The 18619-nt window shown below is 32.8% G+C and overlaps 9 protein-coding genes across 9 annotated transcripts; 1 reads left to right on the top strand and 8 right to left on the bottom strand.

Moving 5' to 3' along the window:
• Positions 1-1038: 1038 nt before the first annotated feature.
• On the bottom strand, positions 1039-3088 carry NAEGRDRAFT_32259 (uncharacterized protein; the record flags this gene model as incomplete). The annotated part of the gene is made up of 4 exons (XM_002679216.1): positions 1039-2498; positions 2545-2652; positions 2697-2916; positions 2999-3088. 4 exons carry the CDS (start codon positions 3086-3088, stop codon positions 1039-1041), a joined length of 1878 nt encoding a protein of 625 aa, XP_002679262.1.
• An 81-nt stretch (positions 3089-3169) lies between these two features.
• On the bottom strand, positions 3170-3943 carry NAEGRDRAFT_38542 (uncharacterized protein; the record flags this gene model as incomplete). The annotated part of the gene is made up of 2 exons (XM_002679215.1): positions 3170-3567; positions 3648-3943. The coding sequence occupies 2 exons, from the start codon at positions 3941-3943 to the stop codon at positions 3246-3248; spliced, it is 618 nt and encodes a 205-aa protein (XP_002679261.1). The 3' UTR covers positions 3170-3245.
• A 702-nt stretch (positions 3944-4645) lies between these two features.
• On the bottom strand, positions 4646-6603 carry NAEGRDRAFT_79101 (electron transfer flavoprotein-ubiquinone oxidoreductase; the record flags this gene model as incomplete). The annotated part of the gene is made up of 1 exon (XM_002679214.1): positions 4646-6603. One exon carries the CDS (start codon positions 6601-6603, stop codon positions 4687-4689), a length of 1917 nt encoding a protein of 638 aa, XP_002679260.1. The 3' UTR covers positions 4646-4686.
• A 749-nt stretch (positions 6604-7352) lies between these two features.
• NAEGRDRAFT_57540 (myb DNA-binding domain-containing protein) lies at positions 7353-11371 on the top strand (the record flags this gene model as incomplete). The annotated part of the gene is made up of 4 exons (XM_002679327.1): positions 7353-8244; positions 8288-9385; positions 9945-10317; positions 10373-11371. The coding sequence occupies exons 1-4, from the start codon at positions 7478-7480 to the stop codon at positions 11369-11371; spliced, it is 3237 nt and encodes a 1078-aa protein (XP_002679373.1). The 5' UTR covers positions 7353-7477.
• A 20-nt stretch (positions 11372-11391) lies between these two features.
• On the bottom strand, positions 11392-12807 carry NAEGRDRAFT_79099 (DHDD domain-containing protein; the record flags this gene model as incomplete). Its single annotated transcript, XM_002679213.1, has 5 exons — positions 11392-11574; positions 11617-11687; positions 11733-11791; positions 11835-12216; positions 12265-12807. The coding sequence occupies 5 exons, from the start codon at positions 12805-12807 to the stop codon at positions 11424-11426; spliced, it is 1206 nt and encodes a 401-aa protein (XP_002679259.1). The 3' UTR covers positions 11392-11423.
• A 163-nt stretch (positions 12808-12970) lies between these two features.
• On the bottom strand, positions 12971-13921 carry NAEGRDRAFT_32195 (uncharacterized protein; the record flags this gene model as incomplete). Its single annotated transcript, XM_002679212.1, has 1 exon — positions 12971-13921. A coding segment is annotated over one exon (951 nt), but the record flags the coding sequence as incomplete, so codon positions are not given.
• Positions 13922-14419: 498 nt separating this feature from the next.
• NAEGRDRAFT_79097 (ankyrin-repeat-containing protein) lies at positions 14420-15131 on the bottom strand. Its single transcript, XM_002679211.1, has one exon. It carries the CDS (start codon positions 15118-15120, stop codon positions 14446-14448), a length of 675 nt encoding a protein of 224 aa, XP_002679257.1. The 5' UTR covers positions 15121-15131; the 3' UTR covers positions 14420-14445.
• A 110-nt stretch (positions 15132-15241) lies between these two features.
• NAEGRDRAFT_65529 (uncharacterized protein) lies at positions 15242-16744 on the bottom strand (the record flags this gene model as incomplete). The annotated part of the gene is made up of 1 exon (XM_002679210.1): positions 15242-16744. One exon carries the CDS (start codon positions 16742-16744, stop codon positions 15242-15244), a length of 1503 nt encoding a protein of 500 aa, XP_002679256.1.
• A 367-nt stretch (positions 16745-17111) lies between these two features.
• Positions 17112-18335, bottom strand: NAEGRDRAFT_2572 (uncharacterized protein; the record flags this gene model as incomplete). The annotated part of the gene is made up of 2 exons (XM_002679209.1): positions 17112-17705; positions 17859-18335. Coding segments are annotated over 2 exons (1071 nt in total), but the record flags the coding sequence as incomplete, so codon positions are not given.
• Between the last annotated feature and the right edge of the window lie 284 nt (positions 18336-18619).

Below are 18619 nucleotides of genomic sequence, written 5' to 3'. Positions count from 1 at the left end.
GTAAATTTGAATAATTGCTTGTCAGTGATGTATCACTCTCCTTAAGAAACTTTTTATAATCCTCCTCCGATTCTTGCATTAATTCATCATCATTGTCTTGAATTTTTTCCACAGCCTTTTCATCATCTACAAGCATTAATTCATCATCACTATCATCATCAAAATTTAAACCAAAACGACCACTTGAAGTTGCAAACATTTTTTTTGAATTTCATCAAATAATTATTAAATAATTTAATAATCAATTTAGTATGAAGTAACATGATGTTGAAGTGTGCTACTACAGTACTTAATTAACAGTTGTTTAATCATGGTTTTTAAATGTGTATGTGCATGGTTTAAAAATTATCATATTGGCACCAATTTACATTTCCACGTATTAAATCTTGATATTAAATCAACGTTCAATAATCTCTAATTACTTAGTATTTACTAGCCTTGATGAAATATTATGGAATCTAATTGGAGAATCAATGCAAGAAAGAACCCTTTTCAATTCCTTCGTTTATGAAACTCTCTAGCCTTCTTCCAATAAAACATTCTCCGGAGTTTGCCAGCAAGAAGATTTTTGCCTGCTCAGAATCACAAAGTAACAAATATTAATTTAAAAAAATATCAAATATTTGAAAAGGTATGTGTTTAGAGGCAAAACAATTTGAATTTAATATGATTTGATGGTGATCGGTTGTTATTGGATTGATCATTATTGATTGTTTTCATCAAATAGATGGGTATCGCAGCCGGTGATATTATTGCTATTGTTGTTTTTGTGTTGTTGGTTATTTTCGCCATTTTTGTTGGCTTAGGCTTCTTGAGAAGAAAGAGAAACAACAAGGTTTAAGTTTTCTAAACCGAACACCTCCAAACATATCTTTCTCACCACACACAATTTTTGTTCAATAAAAAGTTTTAATTTATTTTGTAATTTATTGTTTAAGTATTATTTAATAACTGAGAGCTGTGAGGGTTGAAGAGTTTCAATCTATTTAAATATTTAATTTAGTCACTCTAGAGTACTTTTGTGTGTGAAAAAATTGATTAATCAACTTTAATGTCCTTGTAAATTCGTTTAACAAAGACATAGGTGGCAGAGAAGGCAATAGCACCACACAGGAATGCCATACCCACACAAAACATGAACGTAATACCATAGTAGAAAACTATCTGGAAGAAGCCTCTCATTCTTGTCTTGGTATTAAAGAAGTAAATTGAGTAGAGGAAAATGTAGAATGAAGTACTGAAACCAACAATCATTGAGTGCCACACCCATCTCCAATCTTCACTATTCAAAAGGAAGAATGTTGTAACAACTGAAACACAACCAATAACTACAACTAGAATTGCAAATACCAATAAAAGGAATCCATAAACATAGTAAAACTTGTAATTCCAGAATGAAGTAAATACGAAATAGAGTTCAATAAAGATACTTCCGAATGGTAAAATACCAGCAAAAATAAACATGCTAAATGTTCTGAAATACCATGGCTTAGTTGGAATTGGTCTTGGGAATTGATTGACTTGGCATGGGAATTGACTTGATTTACCAACATTCTTTGAAGGGAAGTTTCTGCCAAAGATTGTACCAATAAATGTTAGTGGAAGAGTAATGAACAACCACATAACAAAAACAGTAAGCATGGTAGTGAATGGCATGGCAATCAAAGCATTATATGAAATAGCCAAGAAATTCAATAATATGGATGTAATAAATACAGTGAATGGGAAAATACAAGCTGTCCAGAGAGCTGTTCTAATCCATCTATCTCCAGTTCCCTTCCATTTGAGGTAGAAATGTCCACTGAAATAACCACCAACAAAGCTTGTAATACAGTATGTGAAAATGAAAGCTCTCAACAAAGCTCCACGAGTATCATACCAAGTATTGATAATAGAGAGAAGAATCAAATAAAATGCCAAGAATAATAATTGAAGACCAGTACCAAGAATTGCACAGAATAATGTAAGGTTTGCTGGCTTACGGAATACATCACCATGTAACATTTTCCAAGGACCACTATCAGAAGAGTCTCCACTTCCAATAATATCAAACTCACTATCATTTTCTGTTCCAATTTCCATATCTCCACCAGTTTTAGATTTGGCATGTTTTTCAAGAGCAGCTAGATCTTTGTAGAGAGTTCTGATTAAAATCATAAAAACTACAGCACTCAAGAATAAAACCATCATGAAACTATTAATGATTGAGAACCAGTGAATCTTGTGTTGGAAAAAGTTGAGTTCAAGGTAGAGATCAAAACGTTTCTCAAAATTAATATTAGGATTATTATTCCAATTAACTTCGTAAGTGAAAGTAATTTCTTGTGTGTTATCCAAAAGAGGCTTTCTTCTACTAGAAGTTAAATTTACACTAACAATACGATCCTCATTCCATTCCAAATTAAAGATTTGATGTGTATAAACAAAAGGTACTTTTTCTACAGTATCTCCCTTCTTTGACAAGGCGTAACCTCCAATCATGGCCCACATTGGAAGATCTTGAATTATTATTATTTAATATTATGATGATTAAAAATTACATACCATCCAAGTAATATTGATACCAATATTGATTATCAATTGCATAAATATATTGATCAATTTCCTTCTTAGTGATTGGCAATTTACATAAACGAGTGATTGGTGTATTCTCTAAACACTTGTTCGAACACAATACAATATTAATTAAAACATACTTCTGAAAATTGTTTCAATTCCGTAAACTTTAACAAGATCTTGTCCTTGTAAAGCTTCTCCGAGAGAAAGTGATTTATATTCCAATTTAAAATCTCCATGTGTAGGATCATTTGGTTTACAGACAGGAACATGTGATTCATAATAAGGATATGTTTCCAAAGGATTGTAATGTGGTCCTACGTGATTTGCCCACAAAACAACATTATCTCCAACTTCATACTAACGACAGTTAATCATTACAAAGTTTTAAATTATTATTTTTGTTATTCAGTATAAATTTACTATAATCAGGAGAACATACTTTATGTGTAACTTCGTCTGCTCCAACAAAAACCGAAAGGATGGCCAAAATAACCATTAATACCAACGATAGGGATGTTGGTTTGAGCATTTTTTAAAAATTGGATTAGACTGTCTTATGCTGGATAATGCAATAACCACGAACACATGGAACTACTATCAAGTTACAACATTATTAGAAAGTTAAATAGTTTTATGAGGTATTAAATTTACAATGACATGTTAAGTGTACAATGAATGAAAGGCAATTAATCTTGTCTGACCTTCAGTCTCTTGGTTGTGATACTATCTGGAGTGATTACATGAACAACAGCACCCCAACCAGAAATACAATCTCTATCAACAGCAGCCAAAAGACATTGTGAAATAACTTCAAAGAGATCTTCTGGTTCCATATCTGGTTTATACAAAGATTCACACATTCCGTATAAAGCTTCACTACAAGTACCAGAAACAACAAAGTTATCAGTAAAACAAGGAGCTCCGATCAAATCTTGAGCGCAAATAAATGGCTTATTTTCTGGTCCTTCAAGTCCTGCAATAACTGGTTCAATAAACCAAGGTCCAAATCTATTGTATTAATAGTATTATTGTTATCAATATGATGACGATGAGATTGTAAGAATATTTTGATCGGGAAAATTACATACCTCTTTTCATAGAGAATATTAGACATGAGATTGGCAAAACTACTTGGTTTGATGTCTCTTTCTTCCTTAAGATTGTACATGTTCATTCTAAATTTCAGTTTTTCATTAACAGTTTGAACATCAGTAGCCAATCCGTTCAATCCAATAAACAATTTATCGTGAATCTTGAAAATCTTTTGCATATCAGTTCCTACAGTTTGTTGACGAATACCATATCTTGTATCGGCAGCGATGGCCACACAATTCTTGCCAGTCATGGCGACAATACCGGCTCCATTATATTCGAGAATACTCATTTTTTTATCTATTGTTTTTCAATTAAAAGACAAAAATAGATCACAATTACGCAAGCTTATATTTTGATGGAGAGCTTACCCTTGAATACAACAAAAAATAATGGAACAACAATTAATGGAAAGCTTATTCGATGGACAGTATTTAAGTATTGAGGAATTAGCCTTAGATGAGAATAGTATTGAAAGGATTGCTCAAAAATCGAATCATGTTTATGATAAGAAGGAAGCGCTCAAATATCAGGTTAGGCTTTACAATAGTGTTGGAATGATTCATAAAGCCTTGTTGATAATGAGAATATTAATTGATGTGATGGAGAAGGAGGAACATAAACACAATAGGAATGAATTGATTTTAATTGTAAGAAACTATTCAGATAAATGTTTAGAATTAGAGGAGTATTCGAATGCATTAATAGGATATCAAAAATTAATTCAATTATTTTGTAGCAACTCTGAGCCAATTAATAACATCCCACAAGTTGATTTGATCGAGTTGAATTCACTTTATCAATTAAAGATGAATTGTCATTGTAAATTAGGGCAAATTGTCGAGTCATCTGCTTGCATTCAAATGATGGAGAAGATACAATTGGTGTTTCATTCTAAGCAACTTGAACAATTGAACACATCCTCTCCTTGTATCAACAATAATCAAAAGGAACGAAATGTTTTGAAAGCATTTGCAAAATTAAAATCATCTTCTTTACAAAAACACCATAAATAAATATTTAATTAACAAAAATTTACATAATAAGATAGGATGGACCTCCAGTACCTTCAGGGACAGTCCAGTTAATATTTTGCTTTGGATCCTTAATGTCACATGCCTTACAGTGGAGACAATTTTGGGCATTAATCTTGAGCTTTTGATTTCCTTGTTCATCTGGAATAAATTCATACACACGGGCAGGACAGAAGTATTGTTCAGGACCACCATAAACTTTGAGGTTAACATTTACAGGTATGGAATCATCCTTCAACTTTAAGTGAGCTGGTTGATCGTGATTATGGTTGGTTCCAGAACGTTGGAGATTAGTCAACAAATCGAAACTGATAACACCATCTGGTTTTGGATATTCAATCTTTTTCACTTCAGAAATTGGTTTGGTATGTTCATTATCTAAAGTTTCCATCTTGACAGTCCATGGTGTCTTTCCACGAAAAACAATTGAATCAACACCAGCCAATAAAAGACCAGGATAGAGACCATATTTGAAATAGGATCTAATATTTCTTTCCTTGTAGAGTTCGTTGTATAACCAAGAACTCTTGAATCTTTCTTGGAATGTACTTGCTTCAACTTGATCCTTTGTAAGAGCTTCAAAAACACTTTCAGCTCCCAAAATACCAGATTTCATGGCTGTGTGAATACCCTTGATCTTTGGAACGTTCAAGAAACCAGCAGTATCACCAATTAAAACACCACCTGGGAATGAAAGTTTTGGAAGAGCTTGAATACCACCTTCAACGAGAGTTCTAGCTCCATATGAAATGCATTTACCACCTTCGAGAACTTTCTTAAATTCTGGATGATGTTTAAGTTTTTGGAATTCATTATATGGACTGAGAGTTGGATTTTCATAATCTAATGCAGTAACTAAACCAAGAGCAACTCTATTGGCACCATCAGCATTGAAATGATACATGAATGAACCACCATAAGTGTGAGCATCTAATGGATAACCAACACTGTGTGTAATAAGTCCCTTGTCAAATGTTGGGTGATCTTCTGGAAATTCCCATAATTCTTTAACTCCGAGAGCAAAAGTTTGTGGTGTGCAATTTTCTCTCAATTTAAATTTCTGATTGGCATAAAGAGTTTTAGTGAGTGATCCTCTACATCCTTCAGAGAAAATTGTTTGTCTTGCTTGAAGCATAATACCTGGTTCAAAATTGTCCTTTCTCTTTCCATCCTTTCCGATACCAACATCCTTTGTGATGACACCAATGACTCTATCATTATTTTCATCAGCATAAACGACTTGATCAGCAGAAAAACCTGGTAAAATATCAACTCCTAAAGCTTCTGCTTGTTCAGATAACCATTTGGCAATTTGACCCAAACTAACAATGTAATTACCATGATTATTCATTTCGGAAATTGTTGGTAAAGGTAATGCTCTCTTCTCTGTCAAAAACAACATTCTATCCTTTGTGGCAGGTGTATAGAAAGGTACATCAAGTTCTCTGAAATTTGGGAATAATTCTTCAAGTGAATGTGTTTCCATACATGCACCTGATAAGAGATGAGATCCAACTTCTTGTCCCTTTTCCAAAACACATACACTAATATCACTTCCCGATTCTTGTGCCAATTGTTTTAATTTAATTGCACAAGATAAACCAGATGGACCTGCACCAACAATTACAACGTCATATTCCATAACTTCTCTTTCGATTGGTTCTTCTTCCATAGATTCTTCATTTCTGGACAATAAACTTGTCGAAAAGCTTCTCTTGGAATGATTTGGTTTGTTATATAAATTATTCTTGTTGGCAAATAAATTATTCTTGATTGATGATGATACAATGGTACTTGACAAGGCTCTGCCATTTGCTGTTGTACCAAGTACAGAAGCAACAGTATTACTCAACAGTTTTTTACCTGATGCTCGTTTGGAGGAGCAGTGTTGTTTAAGCAAGTGTGATGATGCTCTCATTTTTTTTTTGTAAGCTTTGTTTCAATTCGGTGATGGTTTTGTTCTGTGATTCTCCGAATCCAAGCAAAAAGACACTTCAATTTGCCTCGATATGAACTCATATTATTTTACCCACCATACTCAACCTACATAATCAACTGTTGAATGAGGCGTAATAACTGATGGTTTCTATGAAGATATATTAGCAATGAATTCAGTTTCCGACCGAATAGATCAATCAGCAGATTTATTGGTTTAATGGTTTTTTTTATGCAAATGGGATGTTACGAAAGGAGTCAGATCCATATTCGTTTATTCAATATTTGGTGATGAAATTAGAGCAAAGATAAGAACTACAGTTTTTTTCCCTTAATTTCAAGTTAGCTTTACAATTTCCTTGTGAGCAGTAATTTAAAACTCTTCAAGTATGACACATGAGTGATGATTAAGGTTGCAAACGGTCACCACTTTCCGTTGTTAACTTTTTGACATTAGGAATTGTGAAATTCACAATGGTTGGATTTTTCAACACATTTACCCAACACCAACATCTATGACCATCACCTTCTTTAACAATCCTACAATGTTACATAAACTCTATCATTTTGCAAAGATGACAATAAACAGCAATTACGGTGTGTTGAGCTGCTTGCACTCGAATTCAATCATGGACTTTTTCTTGCAAGCTTTTGGGCAAAACATTTCGCGCACCTTTCAACATTCCGGAAAGAAGAAAAAATTTGAAGAATATTCTCTCTTGGGATTTTCATCTTTCTTCTCTCGTGTACATTTCATCATCACACTTCTCTGATTTTAGAGTAGATAGTTTTTGAATGAATATTTTCAAGACCAAAAACAATAATATTATATAGTAATAGATTGTACCAAAACCGAAATGTTGGTTTTTGTTGCAGCCTGTTTTGTTCTATTGAACATATTGGCTCTTATAATTGTTTATATTTATGGAAAACATGTGAGAACTATTAGTAAAGCTACGCATCTGCCAGGCTATTCACATTTCCACTATTTTACCTTACGATTTTTCAACAGGCCCTATTTTTCAAATATTTCCAATATTGATTTGTATCATAACGAAGATGCTAGTAATAATCAAATACCTCCAACTCCCAATAATATTCCTTCCCAAAATTATGATCCTGCAAATGTTCAACCAAATAATTACCATCCATCATCTCCGACCTCATCATCTGATAGTAGTAGTACAAGTAGTAACGAAGAAGATGATTCACCTCTTTTTAAATATCAAAAACATAGTTATCAATTTAATCCTGATGAAGGTGTTGTTATCTACAATAATGATGCCAATAAGCCAAGTTTAACACGAGCTATGAGTTCTACTTCTTTTCTTAACAGCTTGCAAAATAAGTACAAAAGAAGACAAAATAATATGGCTACATTCCTTTCAATGGAAGATCCAAGTTATCAATCTTGCTCTTGTTATTGGTGCAAGATTTGGATGACAAAATTGCTGAATGATTGTGTGGGATATTATCCCTGCAAGAATTGTAAATTTGCTTGGGACTATCAACAAAAATTGGACAATGTGTTCCTCTTTCCAAAATATCAAATATTGAAATCTCAAATGTTTGGTTGTAGTATGTGGAGACTTAGTTTATTTCTTGATAATTATTTAATAACTAGGTATGTTAATATTTCAGCACAATTTTATTAACAAGCGCAATAGTGATTCCAATACATATTTTGAGATTGTTAATAATCCAAAACTCAAACATAATTTTAGTGACTGTAGGGATAGGCATGTCACTAATATGAATCTAATCTCTACCAAATTTCATAATGGATTAGAATCATTGGATGAAGAAGATATTTTAAATACTTTGGATCCAAACAACTTTGAGAAAATTTTGAATGAAAATTTAACTCAACTTACTACATCCTGGATGGAGTTATTCAATGAAGAGGTAACATCGAGCATGGAGAGTCTTGTTCTCGAAGAACAAAGACATTCACAAAAATTTGTGTCCGTTAATATTGATGATTACCTCTCTTCATTGCTTTCTAATATTACAGAGGCAGTATGCAAGCCAGAGTCCCCAGATAATTCCACAAAAATCAGTCCCACATCGAATTTGACTAGTTTTGAATCATCCAATCAACAAAAGAATATTTTAATGAAATTATTGAAATCCTGCCTTAGTAGGAGTATTTCACTACTTCAACCTAAGAGAACACTATTACCCATGTTCAAGAGATCATCTAAAAACAAGAAAGAATCAACTATTAATCTACCTCTTCCAATCCCATCCATTTGTAAATTACAACTGCCAGCTAATAGTAGAGCATTTTGTGACGGACAAGAACATGTTTTATTATATGTGACACGAGCTCTTCATTACTTATCTCTAAATCCTGAGTATCAACAATTAGTCCAACAAGAAGTTGACGAGAATTTCTCTCAAAGAGAGGACAAGACTGTCCTATTCAGAACTTTTAAATACAAATTTAAATATTGCAACAGAGTTGTGCAAGAAACATTCAGGTTGGCAGCACCAGTATTTACATATGCAGGTGAAGCTTTGGAAAGTTGTAGAGTTGGAAGTGGAAAACCTCTTCCAAATACTAGTAGAAGTCATTACAATATTCCAAAGAGTTCAAAACTTCTCATTCTTTTTAATTTATTGAATTCAGATATTAGAGTTTGGGGAAAACAATCAAATCAATTCAATCCTGATAGGTTTGAACAACAGAGTGTGGATTTTCCTTCTTCCAATACTACAGATTCTCAAATTCATCCTTTTAGGACCTTTATTCTCAACCAAAAGTAAGTATTGCGATTCTAAAAATTTTTATAAACCGTTATCTCCATAGTCCTTACAGAACTATATTGGAATATCAAATAATTTTCACCCTTGTTAAAATACTACAATCCTTCAAGTTATTTCCCTGCCACAATCACTCCAATAAGCTCTTTCTTCTCAAAAGGAGTAACCTCTCCGAATAAAAAGCTCACTACCAATACAAAGTCAATAGACATCGTGTGTAGTGACTTAACGTAACGTATTTGTTTGATCAATGACCTCTTTCACCAATATATGTTCAGTCTTCATTCCCAAAGCTTTAGCATGAAGCTTGTTGTACAAATTAGAACAAAAAATGCAAAAACCACCTCTGCTTGTTCCGCAACAAACAATCTCCTCACAACAAGTGCAGCACCAACATCAGTCAGCTCATCATCAGCATCACCAAGGAGTTGTAGGAGTGGTAGCTACTAATAATGTACTCAATAATAATAATAATAATAATATGAATATGATGAATAATAATAACTCTGATTCATATGGAGGAGCCTCGTCATCAATGAGTACTACCTCCTCTTCCAGTAGCCTTCAACAACAACAACAACAAACAAGCACTAGTACCAATAGTATTGTGAGTAATAATATAAATAACAATAACTCTACAAAGTCAAATAAGAAGGAATCTAAAACAAAGAGAAAATCAAAATCACTACCCAACTCCTCTTATGATCAATTATCATCATCCGATGATAAGAAAAAGAGAACAGTTGAAGCAACAGTTTCTCCTTCTGTTTCATCGGGTGATTCTGAAGATCTTCAGGCTAAAAACAAAAAACAAAGATTATCATGGACCAATGAATTACATCAATCATTTGTGGAAGCTGTTTCTGTGTTGGGACTTGATAATGCTGCCCCTAAAGCAATCAAGAATTTAATGGGTGTTTCTCGTGTAACGGTATGTATTTCAAAAGAGTTAATTTAACAATTTAACAAATCAATTTTTCTAACAGACTGATCATATTAAGAGTCACCTTCAAAAGTACAGATTACAAATTAAAAAAGGAGATGAACTGTTGCCTCCTCCAAAAGAAACACCAGAAATAAAAGAAACAAAAGAGGTAACAGAACCAACACCTCAAGAAACAACTCAGAAAACTGGAAAGAAAAAGAAGAAGAGCACTACATCTAATATTGAAACTTCTCCTGTTAAGGAAGAAACACCTGAAACCGTTAGTGTTAAGAACGTTGAGGTAATAAGTGAAAATCTCAATAACAATAACCTCAACAACCTCAATGAAGTTAAACATCATACACAACAATCCAATAGTAATTCAATGGAACAAAGTTGTAGTTCGAGAAGTAATTCAATAGGTTTTAATAATTGGAATTTTCACTCAAATGCCCACTCAAATTCGATACCTTCAATTTATGAGTTGCATAATTCTCATGTGGAAAAGGAGCATGAATCGTCCCTGTTAGATCATGGAATGAATAACGATGCCAGTAATAGTAATTTTTCATTTTTGAAAAAGAGTTTTTTGGATAATACCAACAGTGGAGGATCTTTTCTTTTTGATAATAGTCAATCAGGATTTTTAGTACTTCCATCACTTTCGAATTTGGGAGGAGATGAACCGACAAGTAATCACCTTCCAGTGTTCGCAGAAAAAGAAGAAAGAACACAAAATTTACCATCTTCGTTTGGTTTTAATGTTAATTCCAAATCTTCATTCCTTTCAGAATCTACCTCCCATCCAACCACAACTAATTTAACTAATAATCCACCACCTCCACCACCTCCTCAAAATCAAAATGAGCAATGTATCTCATTTACTAATAGTTCCCTTCAACATTACTCTTCAATGCTCGCTGAAATGTGTAGAACAGATGATGAAATTCGTCAGCTCTTTATTGATGCAAAGAATAACATCAAAGCTGATGAACACTTTTTACTTTTACTTCTTGGTTATAGATTGGGAGTAATGTCAGAAAAACGATCAAAAAAGTAGACTGAAAAGTAAATACAACTAGGAAGCTGATGTACAAAATAGCTGGCGGATTTTATTCAGATTTGTTGGCAGAAATCAAATTCATTTTCTCTAAAATGAAACAAATAACTTCAGTATTGTTCCAATATTTCAAATGTACATCACCAGCACTCAAATACTCATTAATAACAAGCTCAGAGTTTACTGGAAGGCAATAATCAATACTATAAAGAAAGTTAGATAAATTATTCTCAAAATTAACATACATTTCATATTGTTTAAGGAGTTCACTTAATTCTTCATCAATCTTTTCTTGATTTCCAAATATCTTAGCTTTCTAATGAAAATTGTTTCGAATAATCTATTTTAAAGTGTTACTTACATAGTTATTGAATTGATTGACATAATGATTTGGATTAAATCTTCTAGCAAAATACTCCACTATTGAATAATTAACAAATCAGAATGTGAAATAACAACATACAGCTATGAGGATCATGTTTTCCAAATCTAGAATCTAAATGAGGATCCAATCTATAAGCAACAGGGTCATAAGGATGGTACAAGTGATAAACATCAATTTCCTTCAATAATTGTTTCTTATTTGTTTGAGGATTAACACAATGGAATGCTTCTAAATATTGGTTGGTTGTTTGAACTGACATTGTCAAAAACAAACCAAGTGGACTTCCAACTAAAAAGCATCTATTAGGATTCATCTTTAAAAGAGTATTTCCAGATTCTTGATGTTGATAAAGAATATCAAAGGCAAGAACAGAACCAAGTGAATGTCCAACAAATGAAACTGATTTGATTGGAACATCCTTAAATTCCTCAAATATTTCATTAATTTGTTTGACAGCAGTCTGTAATGTAATTCATCAATATAATTTTCAACAATTCCTGACACTTACAGTTTGCATTTGTTGTTTGATTTTTTCACTATTATACATTAAAACATCAATCATTGATTCATTGGCAATTAAACGAAGGAATTGAACACCTGATTTCATTGAAATAAGATTCAATTTTTCATTATAACCTCCTTCTTCTCTAACAGTTGAACAATAATCAATTGATCGAATCAAAATATGAGGAGATCTCTTTTTAACCTGATCATTTGCATAAGATTTGAAACAATTGGAAACTTCTTCTTTCATTGCTTGTTGACACTTGTTAATATCAAACCATTTACCAAAAGGAACAAGAAGTGAATCGGAAAGGTAATGTCCCTTTCTAGCACCCATTCCTGCAATTAAAATAACTAAATGTATTTCTGCATCTTCCTTATTATTGATCAATTCAAAATCATCTTTGGTGTAATATTCTGATGATGGTACGGAGGAGGAATTATTTGTTGCTTCATTTGATGCCTCACTTTCTTCACTATTTTCCGTAGAGGTGTGATGATTTCCACCAGTCACTGTGCCCACAAGATCATTCCAACCTTTCCACATTTTTTTATTTAAAGTTCATCGTCTCTTTAATCAGCTAACCAGTTTTACAACTGACAATGATTGTTCAAAAGGAGAACAAATCAAAATTCAAATCAAATCATTAAACCGATTAAATGTGTAAAGTTATTGAGGGTACAATATTAAAGAACTTGTGTTAATTTATTTACAAGTTTTGATTGGCCTTGGCGAAACCAACACGGCTTCCATCATAGTCAAAAACAGTGTAATAAGTGGAAATGAAAACGTCACCAAGAATCCAGAAGTCACCAAATTGAGGTGGCAAAGCCAATGGCATGAATCCGGCAATACATTCAGATTGACCGAATTGAGTCATCTTCAAGACATAGTCTCTTGGCTTCAAAGTATATTCAACACCACCAATCTTGAAAGTAACATCAGGATTAGAATCAATGTTGGAACAATCCTTAGCAATGTTCAAAGATTCAATAATAGGACCAATCTTCAAAGCTGGACCAGCAATGAGGGAAGTACCAGTATCAACAGCAGCAAGACAACCACCTGGAGGACAGACACCCTTGTAGTCACCACCAACACCAACATCGTTGATTCTAATAGCCCAATAAGTTCTATTGGCCAATGGAACATAGGTCAATGGACCAGTATAATACTTAGTATCAATACCACCCAAAATCATAGCACTTGCAGTACTACCAGAAGTCTTTGACAAGTAGAATGAGAACAAATTCTTGTCAACCAACTTTTGATTCATCATATTGTTGAACATTGGAGTAACACCATCAACAGAAATAGATGGGAAAGCCATACCAACAATACCGTCAGACTTACCGAACAAGAAAGCCAATCCTTGTTCACTCATAACTTCACCGAAAACTTGTCCCTTAACTGGAATACCACCACAAGAGAGAGCATCTTGAGATAAGAATCCGTTAACACCACCACTACCATAGGTAATGTTGAACTTTTGACCATTGGCAACATAAGTTGAGGACTTGGTGTGATCGTATCTGTTGTGCAACAAACAAGTGATAGACCAACAACTTTCAGATGGAACCCAAACGTTGGAAGAACCAGTATCGAAAATAACCTTGAAATTTTGTTGTGGAGTACCAAGACTGACAAAACCATAGTACTGTTATTAATTGTCATCATCAAATCAAATATAAATTAACATCGATCACCAAAAATCAATTTTAACACAAAATAATAACAGGAAAAATAACGGAATTATAGAGAACAATACTTGATGAAAATACATACTTGAGTATCAGAGAAATCGTTCAATGGAACAACTGGAGAAGCACCAGTCTTCAAGTATGGTCTGTTAGGAACAGCACCAACCTTGGTCATTTGAGCAATACGGATATTGTTGAACCAAGCAACAGCATTGGAATCAGAATGATCCAAAACCTTCTTGTTGAGTGAGACTGTGATTGTCTTGGCAAAGACAGAAACAGCGAGAACAGCCAAAATGGTAGCTACCAATAAGACTCTCTTCATTTTTTTTTTCTTTTCAAATTACAATTCTTAACGAACTCCTTATGATTAACTCCGCTAATTATTTGGTCCCTACTGCTTCTTGAATAGAAACTCAAACAGATATCCGATTCAGGAATAATTCAGTTGATCAAACAATTTGATAATATGAAGAAAAACTCCTTATTTCTTCTTTTTCTTAGTTGTTTTCTTTTTCGTTTTGGTTGTATCTTGTTTCTTAATGACATGAATTGTAACCTTGGTAGAATCATGATGTTTAGTATAGTCGTAGAGAGCGAGCTTTTCTCTTGCTTTTGCTTCTGTGGCAGGATCGAGAGGCATTGGTGGAAGATCTTTCATTGAACTGAAAGCAAACACTTCAAGGAATGGTAAAATCTCATCATGTTTGTATTCTTGTGCCCAATAATAAGGTGTTTTACCTTGCTCATCTTTTATCTCAACATCAGCTCCTTTTGCGAGAAGGAGTTTGGCAATCTCCAAAAATCCCTTCCTACAGGCAATGTGCAGAGGAGTATAACCATTAATATCTTGCATGTTAGGATCTGCATAATAATTCAAAAGTGTCTCAACAATTTTCTTATATCCTTTCGATGTTGCAATATGGAGAGGAGTCAAATATCCAACTTGTTCATTACTTGGAATGTTCGGATCACAATTATAAGTCAATATTAATTCCAAAACACTCATCAGACCATTTTCCGAAGCTAAATGACATGGAGTGAATCCTCTATTTCCCTCATCAATAAAATCCACATCAGCATTTGTTTCTACAATAAGGGTTGAAACTTGTTGGAGATCTCCCTTTTCAACTGCATTCATCAATAATTGTTCAGCCATCAAATAAATTCCTTCTCCTCAATTAACGTAATTTTTTAAAATGATTTTGGCGCCATTCTCAATTTACAATTTCAATAAGGTTCTTATTTCCATCTACAATTTTAAATTAATTTAAAATTGTTTATTTGAATAGTGGTTCTCCTTCAAGCTTTCGTGAAATAAATCTAAAGAGCCAAATAGAAGCAATTGCCCAAAGAGTGAATGATAAAGCTTTTTTAAGGACTACATAAATTGCTTGGAATTTGAGAACTTTCATGGTGAGGTCTAAATCTTTCTGGTATTTATCTAAAAATTCAAACTTCTTACCATCTAAATCATATTTCAGCATTTCAAGTTGATTAGAAGCATAAACAGCAAGTTTAAGGGAAATATTTTTCAAATCTACTAGAGAAGCTAAACGTTGAGAATCGAGTTCAACAATTTGATTGTCAAACATAACTGGTTGAACAACCTTGAAATTTTCAACAAAAAAGTGATGTAAATCTTTTGGATTTTCTGTAGTAAAATCAAAATCAACTTTTCTATTAATGATAACAACATATTCCTTCAAGAGTGAGTACATGTAAATTAATGATTGTAATGTAATTAATCCTCTAGTAATTAAAATATCTTTCTTGGTATCATCTTTTGTAACTACTAGTTTGGTAATATGAGTGCATAGAGTAATGTCAGAATAGGCTTTTGTCAATTGTAGAGTTGACATATAGAGGAGAGCTCTTTCTTGAATTTTGTTACACATAGCCAAAACTTCATCCTTGTCATGTTCCATTTTGAGAAATGATTCAATATCCTTAAACTTGTCTTTGTCCTTTTGTAAGTCCATTTTAACAGAAACTATTCTCATCTTATTCTTAAGATACAATGCAATTGGGTGATATGCTTCATTATCAATGAGATCATCATCCAATGGATCAACATCAGCCATAGAATACATCTTATTAAAAACACTATTCAATTTTTCAATATCCTTTTCACATTGTGCAAGAGAAGTATTTGATTCCTCTGCAGAAATTTTTGGTGAACCAGAATAGTATTCCTCTGAAATACTTAAATCAAGTCTGTTCAATTCTCTATTAATATATTGAACGTGAGAATTTACAGCATCAATAATATCAATATAATCAGTGGTTGACTTATCCAGAATACTTTCTAAACTTCGCTTTTTTCCTGAATGACTAGTTGAATCATCATGAGCTAACTGTAAAATACTAACAAGTCTATCCTTTCCAAAACTAAATTTATGTTCTTGATATCCTTTTAAACGTTCTGCTGAATATTTATCACAAGCCAAGAAAAGAACATAATTTAATACATTTCTAATGTCCATATTCAAATCAACAATAGTTTGTTTATCTTCAACACTATCCGGAATCATTCTATCATAATCTCTTTCTGTCGGAAGAGCATAAACTTCATAGGAATACAAATCTTGTCTTGCTTGTTTTTCATTCCTATTCAAACTTGTTGATGAAAATTGTCTAATATTATTTGATTGGAATTTCCTATTATTAATCCAAGAAGATGATTGAACAAGAGAAAAGCCTTTACATTTTCTAGTACCAGCACTGAACACTCTCATCAGTGATGATGGTTGAGCAAATTTTGAGAGATGTTGATGATTCATTTTTTTGATTGTTATTTGATTGGTTTTATTTTTAACTTTGAAAAATCAAAATTTGAATCAATGGATGAACATTTCCGAAAATTTGAATCATCATCAAGTATTTGAAATTGAGAAATATTGTTACAATGTTTGGATTTTTACTTTTATTGTCAACATGTTAACGCCTGCATTTTGAGAGTTGATAGAGAATTTCATACAAGATTGAAGTATTTGGATTTTCCTTTGCTTTTGTTAAGGCAGTTGAGATGTAAGGTCGTTGTTCTTTACCAACAAGTGGTCCAAATCTCAGAGGTTCTTCCTTCTCTAATGAGTCAAGGAATGAAAAGATTAGAGATTCCTTCTCATCCAATGTAGCAGGTGATTGAGGTTCTTCTTGTGAAACTAAAACACCATGATCCCAAACTTGATTAATTGAGACAATCATGAAATCCTTCTCATCTCCATCCTTAATAGTGAGTGTTCCAGGACCATGTCTTTCATCATTTGAGAATGATCCAGAATAAATTGATCCATCTGGATAGGTGACAACACCCTTTCCTTCACAAAGTGAATTTTTAACATTACCTTCATAAACAGAAGCATCTTCAAATGTGAGACGACCCTTTCCACTAAACTTTCCATTCTTAAATTCACCATCCCAATAATCTCCAGTTTTTCTACTCACAACAACTGAACCAACACCATTATATGGTTGGTGTTCTCTAAATTCTCCTTCAAAAACATAATCCTTAGATTTGAAAGTTGCCTTTAACTTTCCTTTACCATGGAATAAACTTTTAACGAATTGACCATTGTAAACTCTATCAGAATCAACAAATGAACCTGTACCAGTCATTTCATCATTATTAAATTGACCTTCATAATATGATCCATCTGAATAAACTAATTTACCGAAACCATTCTTTCTAGAGTCAATCATATCACCTTCAAATTCTAATGATCTGGTTTGGAAATTGAAAATCTTAATTTTACCTGTGAATTGACAATTCTTCCATGATCCTTCAAATTGAATAAATTCATTATTCAGTGAAGTGAAACTTCCAGAACCATTCTTTACAACACCATTCTCAAATTCACCTTCACATCTATTTTGTTCTAAACCAGAAATTAAAACACCTTGTCCGTGATAAACATTATTCTTAAATTGACCAGTATAAACTTGTTGAATAGTTGTGTTAATTAGGGTACCTTGACCACTCATTGAATCATTTTCCCAATCACCATCGTAATGTCTAACTTTTTGATTTCCTTCATAAAATTCAAAACTTCCTTTTCCTTCTCTCTTTCCATTTACAAATGATCCTTTGTAAATACCACCATCTTTGTATTTCAATTCACCAACTCCAGTCAATTGGCCTTTCTTTACTTGACCAGTGTAAACTGACATGTTTGCAAAACGGAAAACACCATTATCATCATCTGGCAAATCATCAATAAACTTTCCTTCGTATTGTTCACCTGTAACATAAACCAATTTACCATTTGCATAACTGTTATTTCTAAATTCACCTTCAAATACTGAACCATTTGGTAACATTAAAATACCACGACCATGTTTCTCTCCATTTTCATTCTTTTCTCCATTGTAAACTGCCATTCCTTCTTGAGAAGTTTGTGAAGTGAGTCCCAAAAAGAATTTCTTAGTTTGAGCTGCTGATCGTTTTCTTTCTACATTTCTAACAGGTACCTCTTCTTCGTCTTCAAAGATTTGTTTACAATCTCTGAAAAGAGCTGCAATTACATTTTGAGCATCACCTGTTCTCTTCATTTGTTCCATAAAATCCATATTATTATTACTATTTGATTTAACAATTTGAAGAGAGTTATTGATCCATGAATGATCAATTCATTTACAATTATTGAGATCATATTGAA

Source organism: Naegleria gruberi (genome assembly GCF_000004985.1).
Source record: "Naegleria gruberi genomic scaffold NAEGRscaffold_14, whole genome shotgun sequence".
Lineage (NCBI taxonomy): Eukaryota > Heterolobosea > Eutetramitea > Acrasida > Naegleriidae > Naegleria > Naegleria gruberi.
Note: the sequence above shows the minus strand (reverse complement) of the source record. Positions and strands in the feature narration are given on the sequence as shown.